We start from the raw sequence: 11,107 nt of genomic DNA on the forward strand, positions 1-11,107 counted from the left end.
AAGGGAGAAATACGTACTTAAGGTGTTAGGTATCTAGGAAAGAGGTGCTATAAAGTAAGAAATTCCATTATTTGGTTTCTAGTTGGTTCTGTACATACCTTATTTCCCTCTGAATCCTAGAGGGAGAGCTAGCTCGTTGATTACTGCATCCCTCGTTAGTGACCAGAACACTCCCCGGAAGGTAGCTGACGCACAATAAGTATTCGAGTAATGAAAGAACCAAGCAGGAAACAAGGAATAAACGAATGAAACGACTTGCGCGGACAGGCTGCAGTTCCTCCCCAGGGCAGGAGGCGGCGCCAGTGTTACGTCCACTCGGCCGCCGTCAGCTCTTGGCCCCTCTGGCTGACCATCCAACTTCTGGTCTCGAGCCCGTGCAGGAGCTAGCCAATAGAAAACCGTCTTAGTTATGGGGTCTGGCAGAAGTGTCCAATGAACGTAGTGGGTCTAGGCAAGTGGCGGTGCGAAGAGGAGGGGCGCAGGGGAGCGGTTAGAGGTGGGAGTTGGAGCTGCGGACCGGGAGGGGGCAGCGGAGCTGCGATGCGGACGGGGCAGCGCCGGTGAACGGAGCTGCTGCTCGACATGAACTCGCTGGAGCAGGCGGAAGGTAGGGTGGGCCGCCTGGGCCGGTTCCGGGCTTCTCCCGGAAGCTGGCGGGGCTCCGGAGGGGCCTAAATTGTGGAAACTTGGTCCGGAGAGAGGAGGCTGCGAGGGATGGACTGACGGGGCCCGGAGCTGGGGGCGCGGGGGTCGGTCCAGGGGCCAAGGGGCGGCCGTATCCGGCCGGTCGCTGCTTCCGGCGCGCGTGGCCTTAGCCGGCGCGCGTGGGGGGGGCGTTGCGTCAGTTCCTCCATTCCCCAAGCTTAGACCAGGTAGCTTCTCGTTCGGGCTGCTTATATTTCTCATTCATTAGCAAACATTTTTACTTCGTGCCTTGTAGCATGCTAACTCACTTTATTTTTTTCTGATAACTGCACGAATTGTATCCCTGATTTCTGCCGTGGTTTCTGGTAACTGCTGGGGTAAGGGAGTGCCTCTTGGTCTCCTTTTCTAAAGTTCAAAAAACGCAGCTGAAAGTGATACCCACCTTGCTCATTCAGAGGGAGTATCTTGGACGCCCCTGTGTTGTGGAACCAGGCGTCGGCGCTCCAGAAGTGCCATGAAGATCAACTGTAACCTCTTGGGAGGGAGGAAGGGGGAGCGTCTTTGCATACCCACCTGTTAGCCGTATCAGAAGTCCAGACTGAAAGCGTAGCCATTAATTAAATACAAGGGCTGGAAATCGGAATCGGGTAATTGCGTTCAAATTGACTTCGAAGACTTCGGTGTTAGGTAATAACGTTGTTCTGTCTAATAGGGAGTTCTTGGTTCCAACGGAATTAAAACTCGACCTGATTTTGATCCTTTATTTGCAACCCCCAAATTTCTAGCTTTTGGCACCGGCTGAGGCTGCTGTTGATTTTCCACATACCATTTTATGACGCTTCTAAAAGTGAATCGGCCAGTTTCCTTATATGTGAAATTGGAATTAAAGAAACCTAATGTATTTGTCAAGTGCTTAAAGCTGTCATAGTAAAGAAGTAAACAGTGCAGTGATACATGTAAGTTGGTGTGCAAGACCTGAAGCAGAGTACCTAAAATTCATCTTAATAGATTCAAACTAGTAAGAGTAGCTAATTAGAAAATTGAAATCTTTTTACCTAGATCTCAAGGCTTTTGAGAGGAGACTTACTGAATATATTCATTGTTTGCAACCTGCCACTGGACGTTGGAGAAGTAAGTGCCTGGATGTTTTTTAAGGGAAAATAAACTGAAAATTGATACTTTTATTCCTGCCTAGCAATGATTTGCTTCTCTGTAAAACGCGGGCCTCTCACTGTTGTGGCCTCTCCCGTTGCGGAGCACAGGCTCCGGTCGCGCAGGCTCAGCGGCTATGGCCAACGAGGCCAGCCGCTCCGCGGCATGTGGGATCTTCCCGGACCGGGGCACGAACCTGTGTTCCCTGCATAGGCAGGCGGACTCTCAACCACTGCGCCACCAGGGAAGCCCTGCTTCTCTGTAAAACTTTTGTTTTACAAATGCTTGCAAATCTTTATTAAACCGTAAGATTCCCTTTCATGTGGACAGTCTTACATTTATTTAACATTGTAAATAATGGCATTATAAAGAAATTTTAAGAAAAACTGACAACCCTAAGAGAATAGTCTATTTTGTGTGGTTGAATTTTTATTTTTACATTAAAATGCATGTACTTTTAAACAAATATTACAAATCTGATAACCAGCATACGTAATAAAAATTTCAGTAGTCTGTTTAGCAGTTTTACAATTCTGCCTACAAACTATTGAAATAAAGTTTGTTAAGGAAAATGATATTCAACGAGTGCTGTAAAATATTATTTGAAAGAATTGTGGTTATTGCCCCATGGAAATATATAGGAAATGCAGACGAATATACAAGTGATGACCTCAATAAGCAAAATACTTAGCTAATTTATGTTGGGACAGTCTTAATTTCTTGGCTCTTCCTTGCTGAAATTTAATTTCTGCCAAGAAGGAAGTACAGCAGCACATGTTGAGGACATACTTTATTTTGAAGTGTAATTTACTTTGTGGGACCAAATTGAAGAGCCCTATTGAAGTTAAGGGTCTTCTCCTATGTCGAGATTTTTTGTGTAATTTTTATTAAATCTATTTGCAAAGTTTTAGTCATATGCTACAGGAATTCTGATTGGTTAGAATTCACAAGTAATGATTTTTCTCAGGTTCTCCAGTTTACCTAGGAATTACCCCCAAAACCTTGTTTCACTGTTACTTGAGAATCTTTTAAAATGTATATGATGCTTTTCTTTCTTATAAAGTGTAATGAACATGCTTTTTCTCTGATTCAGGGTCTAAGTGCTTACATACAAATGCCCTCAGCTTGTTCAGTGTACCAGAGTATGTGTATGAGGTCCCTTCTGGTGGGTTTGATTTTGCTTTTGCTTCATTAAAAAAAAAAAAATCTGTATACTTTAGCATGTTTCTTATTGGAAATGTAGAATTATAAGAAACTGAGTTTAATCTGTTCTGAGCTGAGAAGATAAGTTTGAAATTTTGAGTATTATTAAATACCTAAAATGAGATTGTTTTCCTGTGATTCGCCTCTTCTGAAAGTATAGCACCACGAATTCTAGGTAAAGTTTTACTATATTTACGTTGCACTTTGAAGCTTGATCTCTACATTTTAAAAATGTATGCATCCCAACTGAAGGATAGTAACTGATTGGTCTCCAGAATATTAACTAGGTCTTGGTGCCCCTTTTTCATTTTTTAGTAATACCATATATTCTTAAGTTTTATTTATGATCTATATAGAATTTCTAAAATAATTCTAGCTTAGTGGGGAGAAAGAAACTTTTTCGAACTTCTACTGTCAATAATTTCTACCCCAACCTTCCTTAAGTCCCTTAAAGAAAATCTGATACTGATTGGCGTGCTCCACACTTCCTGACATTGACCTTTGTTTAATTCAACAACAAGCAGTTGTCTGCAAGGCAAAAGTCTTTAGTCCAAATTCTCAGTTCATTCATGAAAGAGTCTTTGTTTGGTTTGTTTACATTAAAAAAATGAGGTTTTTGGGGTGGTTTGGGGGGTTTTTTGTTTTGAATTTATTAGATCTGTAACATCAGTGTAGAGCACATTGAAAGTTACATAAGAAAATCTTACATGAAAGTTTTACCATCTTGGTTCTTACTGCTTTTAATTTCATTAATCTTCAGAAATTCTGACTAAAGTAATAAGGGGGACAGTATCCTCCTCAGTTACTAAGGTTCACATTGTTTCAGAGAATTCCTCAAGGTCATACAGCAAGTCTCCTAAGTCCTGAGTGAAGTACATCTTCCATTTAATGAAGTGCTGCATCCTTTGGCTGTCATTTATTAAGAACTGGTGGTAGTATCATATTAATAGCTTATTTCCTTACTAATTTCATGTTTATCTTTCATCAGTGCTTCTTATAGTGGTATCTGTCTGTACAGCTACTGGTGCCTGGAACTGGTTAATAGATCCCGAGACGCAAAAGGTAGAAGTTTTGATTTAAAATCTTTAACAGATTGAGACAGTGGATATAGCAGTGCTTTGTTCTTTGTAAAGTATTAATCAAATGCTACCTATTAGTACTAGTAGTGATATTAATCATTGTATTAAAAATATGCTTTATCTTAATTTGCTTGAGGAAGAACTTTGGCTGGCTGCTGCGGGTTAAGTATCTTTGCAGAGAAAAAGGCCTAAGAAATACTACCTTACTTATATTATTTCTCATTCATTTCTGAACTTGTGTACAGTTTTTACATATCTCATTTTTACATATTTCAGTGTAAACATTGTCTTTGTTCTGTTTTGTTCATTTAGTGTCATCAGTGCCAGCTTTTAAAAATTATAAAACAACATTTTCTTCTATGAGTTATCTTTGTTAATTCCTTTCCTCATCTCATAAAGCATTCGAGACGACTTTGCAGGAAACATTATGATAGAATAGCAAATGTAAATGTAATAAACAGTCAAGACCAGTAAAAACAGAGTACAAGGTCAAAACCAGGAAGGAAACCAGGTCACTGATATCATAGGCCCTGTGGGCCAGCAGAATTGCCGGCGTTGAGTTTTAAATTAGTCTCTAAAGTCACAGTTAGTTCCATGGTTTTCATTATCTGTGAGAACACATGTATAAGTTCTTTAAGCTAGCAAAGGTTTTCTTTCTCAGCATTTATCTTTTAAAAAAAAAAATTCTGCCTGAAGTTTAATATAAGAAACACTGAGAGATCTCCCACTGGGCACTAAGAATATTCCTGTACCAAATGCAATAATAGATTTCATAATGTTCGTTCTTGAAGCATCCTTTGATGAAAGCTGATAGCATGTTTCTCAAATTTCTATCTCTTTCTACCAACTTGCGCCTTAATTTCAAACTTGGGCTTTTTTATTAGAGAAGTAATCGTCTTCAATTTTTCAGTGAAGTTTTTTCCCCCCAGTTCAGGTTTATTTAGGTAATAATGATGTTGTAGTTTTCACAAATTTAACCCTACTTCCCCTTTTAAACTGTAATTAGGTATACTACTTCCAGTAGCTTTATTTACAACCTTTTGGGTTATGCAAAAGAAAAACCTAATAATAAGGCTTTGTCAGCAGTCTAAATGGCAGTTCAGACAGCCAGGGGGTTATTTACCATGCAGTCTCCCTGACTCTACCCACTGGGGTGGAGATATAAAAGAATAGGAAGCAGGGGAGGTTGGTGATGGGATCTCATGTTAATAGAGGGGTTTTTATGATGGATAGGAAACGCTCCTGTATGTTCATTTATAAAAATCTGATCTTAAGGCTGTGCTTGGTACTCATCTTTAGGGGAAGAGTGAAGGAGGCTGGCAAGAAGATTAAAAAAGGTCTATCTTGGGAAATGAATCTGACTTCTAATTGTGAAAAATATAAGCTGATTTCAGCTAGTTGAGATCTTAATAAAACACAGAATTAAATGTAATTTGAAATAGGCACAAAACTCTGTAGTTAATATAATTTTCTAAATTAGGTGAGAATATAACTATTAGCTTAAGGGTTGGCTCTTTATATTTCACTATTTAATAACCTCAAACCTGACAAGAGTTTTGAATAGCAATTGTCTGTAAGAGGACTTGCAACTCAAAAGCCAGTGGCTAGCTGGAAGAATACAAGGAGAGAAGGAATATGGCAAACTGGGAAGTACACGAATGCCTGAACTAAAGGAGGAAACTGTTACCTGGATGCAGTTGATTGTTGCCATGGAGGAAGGAAGGCTGATACTGACTGGTCCAATTAAAATTGAAACACTGTATGTGCTGATCTTGTACAGGGCACATAAAACATAGGCACATAATTCCTGTGGGAATTAAACTGTCCTCAAAGGTTTAAGAAGACATTACTGTGGAATATTAAACTTTCTTCAGGATCTCATCCTTCTGGGAGCTTCTTCCTTCCTGATGTTTTCAACCTGTCATCTCTTCATTTGACAAATTTATCTAACCAGTACCATGCTAGGCCAGTGCTCTTCATAAATTTAGTTCTCTGTCTTGAAACAGGTACACATATCTTATGAGAGTGGAGCACAGATGCCCTTAGCTTGGTTCTGTTGCTCCCATTTAGTTTCTAGTCCATTCCATTTCTTTTTCTAGACTCTAAATACTTGTCTTCTCAGTCCACATTCCGATTCCCCAATAGTCTGGCTTCAGTGCCTACTCTTGTTCCAATCCTGGATCCTGTACCCTTGTGCCTCTACCTGCTCTTAGAATTATGTATGCTTCTGTTTTCTACTGTCAACTGATTATTCTCAGATCTTAAATTAGCCCTTTGTTTCTCTTGAACTCTAGTTTTTTATGGATAGCTACTAATCATTTTCTCCTGCTGGGATGTTCTGTGGCCATCTAAATCTAGTAGCTTCAAAACCAAACTCATGTTTTGCCTCTTTCAAAGAGAAAGGGTGATGCTGGAACTGACTCTTACAAGGATATGTAGGAACTAGCCAGGTGAAGAGGAGGAAAGGAAACTGGGAGCATAAGTGTGCAAGTGTGGCAGGAGATGATTAGACTGAGACCAGGTTATGAACAGCAGAGTTTGCTCACCTCTGCTTTTTAACAGGGAAGATAACCAGATCACGTCTGACTTGTGTTTTCATTGAGAATCAGAGGCCTCATCTTCATTCATTCAGCAATATTTGTTGAGCACCTATATTTGCCAAGTGCTGTTTCAGGTGTTGGGAGAACAATGATGCCCACGACAGTGTCCCTTTTCTCTTGGAACTTGTAATCTTCTGCTTTTTCAAGTACTTCTCACTAGGAAGGGTTCAGTAAATATTTTTGGTAGGGTGTTTTTTTATTATAGGAGTAAATTTTTAATGGTTGAAGCATTTGGAATGAATGGAGGGAATATTGCTACATTGTCTTGCTACACTGAAGATACAAAACATACATTATTTTAATTTTCATAGTATAGCAATATGGAGAACTAGGATTTTTGGAAGTCTCCAGATTCTCATACTTTATCTGTTTTGTTTTTTTTGGTGGGGGGGCATGCCACGCGGCTTGCGGGATCTCAGTTCCCTGACTTAAGGATTGAACCCAGGCCACAGGAGTGAGAGCCCAGAATTCTAACCACTAGGCCGGCCACCAGGGAACTTTCCAAATTCTCATATTTTAGATAATTAAATGTTATATACATTCATGCACAAGTGGGGAGGTAGGAATCAATATTCTAAGATTTTTAACATTTTTATATTTCCACCTCTTTTACAGGTGTCCTTCTTCACATCATTATGGAACCATCCATTTTTCACCATTAGCTGTATCACTCTAATAGGCTTGTTCTTTGCTGGAATACACAAGAGAGTAGTTGCACCGTCAATGTATCCTTTACCATGAATTGAGTTTTATTCTCTGAACTAAATTAAACCACCTTCTCAATCTCTAGGTGATTTTAAAAGCTTACTCTTTAAATATAAATTTTCCTTTGACCACATTTATTCAGTATAGCTGCTCGATGTCGAACTGTATTAGCAGAGTACAACATGTCTTGTGATGATGTAAGTATTTTCATTAGAAAACTGTAGACACATGTGAAAGGACTGAGTGTTTTGGCTTAAGTAAAACAAACATTTTATTAACAATAAATTGTCTCCATGGAATTAATAGGGGGGATATTCGTTGTAGCATTGATTCTAAGACATTTTTTTTTTTACACTTTTTTTTTTTTTTTTTACATTGTAACATCTCTGAAGATTGACATGCATCTAATAATCAATGGTGTCTTACAATTAAATTGGTAGAGTTGAGAGTTTAATCTTTCTTAATGACAAAGTCATGATCCGTCTTCTAATTGAAGCTGTCTTAGATTCAAAGAAATACAGTGGCCATTATTGGCCAAAAATGGCTCAGTGGGAGTTGGTTTTGTAAACTACTGTTAATGTATCTCACACTGTTCCATATGTAGGATTTTATATCGAGTCATAGATTAAATGACGGACTGTGGACATATGAACGTACCGTATTTTTAAAAGTTGATCACATATCAATATAAGAATGTCTCACAATTTTGATTTATTTATAAAAGCATTTTTACCTTCAACTTAAAAAACTATTAAGTAATACCTACCCAGTATAGAAAATTAGAATAAAAAGCCAAAAAAAAAGTATTAGGGCAGGAAGACAACTGGATCAATGGAAGAGAATAATGATTAAACACTTTGATTTTTTAAAAAATTAGTAGAAGATAAGGGTAGTCTTTCAAGTCAGAAGGGAAGAAATAGGCTATTTATAGTATTGAGACAGTTGGCTCTTCATTTGGAAAAAGATGAATTTAGATCTCTACCTCACATCAATTAAAAAAAACTAAATTCCAGGTAAAGTCTTAAATAGATTTAAAAAGACATATACATCCCACCATAAAAGCATTAGAAGAAAATACAGAAGAATATGTTTATAACCTTGGGATAGGAAAACATCTTTTTAAGTCACGAAACAGAAATTGGAAGAAGTTGGATACATTTAATTGCACCAACATTTGAAGATTTTGTACAGCAGAAGACAAGAAGTTAAGCAGTAATTAGAAGAAATCATTTGTAAGGTACCTAATAGATAGAGGGTAGTATCCAGAATGTTTGAAGACCTATTAAAAATCAATAATAAAAAGACAAATAGTACATTTTTTAAATGGAAAAGGTAAGTCGTATCACAGAAATGGAAATACAAATGGCCAATAAACATGTAAAGACTGGAGAGCCTCATTTTGTAATCAGGGAAATGCAAAGTAAAACTGAGTTCATTTGTATTACCTGTCAGATTAGTAACGATTAAATAACTCCAGTATTGTGAAATGATGCAGCCATACACTGCTTGTTGGGAGTATACATTGATGCAGCCATTCTGAAGGGCAATTTTCATCATTCTTACAAAATGTAATATGTGCATGTCTCATGACCTAACTATTCTACTTTTCCCCAACTACCCTGGTTGGGGTGACCATCACACGTGTACGCAAGGAGGCAAGTACAGGATTGTTCATTGTAATATCCTTAGCAGTAGTGAAAAAAATGGAAATAATTTTTGTTTCTCAACAGTGGTAAAATAGGATGTGGTAAAGCCACATCATAGGAAATCAGAAGTAAATCTATAATTATGGACATGGAAGTATCTCGAAGACACAATGTTAGGAGCAAATTATCAAAGTAAATTATCAAACAATATGGTCAGTTTGGTACCTTTTTTTAAAAAGTTTTAATTATGTAAATTTCCAAACATAAAAAAGCAAAGAGAAGAACTAAATGAACTTCCCATGTATCTTCGGCCAGTGTCGACAATAAATCAACTCATGGCCATTCTTTTTTTTTTTTTTAATCTTTACTGGAGTATAATTGCTTCACAATACTGTGTTAGTTTCTGTTGCACAACAGAGCGAATCAGCCATGTGCATACACATGTCCCCATATCCCCTCCCTCTTGGGCATCCCTCCCCTCCTCTCTATCCCACCGCTCTAGGTCATCGCAAAGCCCCGAGCTGATCTCCCTGTGCTACGCTGCTGCTTCCCACCAGCCAACTATTTTACATTCGGTGGTGTATATATGTCGATGCTACTCTTCGCTCCAGCTTCGCCCTCCCATCCCTTGTCCTCAAGTCCATTTTCTATGTCTCTTTTTTTTTTTTTTTGCTTTTGTTTTATTTATTTTGGCCGCGTTGGGTTTTTGTTGCTGCGCGTGGGCTTTCTCTAGGTGCAGTGAATGGGGGCTACTCTTCCTTGCGGTGCGTGGGCTTCTCGTTGTGGTGGCTTCTTTTGTTGCAGAGCACAGGCTCTAGGCACGCAGGCTTCAGTAGTTGTGGCACATGGGCTCAGTAGTTGTGGCTCGTGGCCTCTAGGGTGCAGGCTCAGTAGTTGTGGTGTGCGGGCTTAGTTGCTCTGTGGCACGTGGGATCCTCCCAGACCAGGGCTCGAACCCATGTCCCCTGCGTTGGCAGGTGGATTCTTAACCACTGCACCACCAGGGAAGCCCCCGCCATGTCTACCTCTTTATTCCTGCCCTGCCTTTTTTTTTTCCTAAGTTAATTTTTTTTAATGGTGCTTTATTTTCATAATTAGAAGGTGAAATCATTACCATTTCAAATAGTTAGATTTGAATATTTCCGATTTTGGTGCTTTCCTCTTCTCTGAAATGTATTCAAAGCCTTGTTTTTTTGAATTTTGTTTAATTTATCTTTTTATACAGCTGGTTCTTATTAGTCATCCATTTTATACACATCAGTGTATACATGTCAATCCCAATCTCCCGATTCATCACACCCCCACCCCCACCTGCTGCTGCTTTCCCCCCTTGGTGTCCATAGGTTTGTTCACTACATCTGTGTCTCAATTTCTGCCCTGCAAACCGGTTCATCTGTACCATTTTTCTAGGCTCCACATATATGTGTTTATTCCTGCCCTGCAACTAGGTTCATCAGTATAGTTGTTTTTTTTTTTTAGATTCTATATATATGCGTTAGCTTATGATATTTGTTTTTCTGTTTCTGACTGACTTCACTCTGTATGACAGACTCTGGGTCTATCCATCTCACTACAAATAACTCAATTTCATTTCTTTTTATGGCTGAGTAATATTCCATTGTATATATGTGCCACATCTTTATCCATTCATTTGTTGATGGACATTTAAGTTGGTTCCATGCCCTGGCTGTTGTAAACAGTGCTGCAATGAACATTGTGGTACGTGTCTCTTTTTGAATCATGGTTTTCTCAGTGTATATGCCCAGTAGTGGGATTGCTGGGTCATATAGTAGTTCTATTTTTAGTTTTCTAAGGAACCTCGATACTGTTTTCCATAGTGGTTGTATCAATTTACATTCCTACCAACAGTGCAGGAGGGTTCCCTTTTCACCACACCCTTTTCCAGCTTTTATTGTTTCTAGATTTTTTGATTATGGCCATTCTGGATAGAATGCCCAGAGATAAACCCACACACAGATGGGCACCTAGTTTATGACAAAGGAGGCAAGAACATACAGTGGAGAAAAGACAGCCTCTTCAATAAGTGGTGCTGGGAGAACTGGACAGCTACATGTAA

At 38.9% G+C, this 11,107-nt stretch overlaps 1 protein-coding gene across 2 annotated transcripts in view; it reads left to right on the forward strand.

Annotated features, from left to right (window-relative positions):
• Nucleotides 1-453: 453 nt before the first annotated feature.
• CNEP1R1 (CTD nuclear envelope phosphatase 1 regulatory subunit 1) overlaps nt 454-11,107 on the forward strand; it is an 18,034-nt gene continuing 7,380 nt past the window's right edge. The window contains exons 1-5 of one of the 2 annotated variants that reach the window (XM_007113754.2): nt 454-607; nt 1,705-1,776; nt 3,989-4,062; nt 7,295-7,404; nt 7,527-7,581. In XM_007113754.2, coding sequence (XP_007113816.1) covers nt 583-607; nt 1,705-1,776; nt 3,989-4,062; nt 7,295-7,404; nt 7,527-7,581 — 336 coding nt within the window. In that variant the 5' untranslated portion in view covers nt 454-582. The remainder of the gene's footprint in view (nt 608-1,704; nt 1,777-3,988; nt 4,063-7,294; nt 7,405-7,526; nt 7,582-11,107) is intronic. The other variant, XR_003676559.2, reaches the window with a different exon arrangement.

This window comes from Physeter macrocephalus, chromosome 17 (assembly GCF_002837175.3).
Source record: "Physeter macrocephalus isolate SW-GA chromosome 17, ASM283717v5, whole genome shotgun sequence".
NCBI classification, from domain to species: domain Eukaryota; kingdom Metazoa; phylum Chordata; class Mammalia; order Artiodactyla; family Physeteridae; genus Physeter; species Physeter macrocephalus.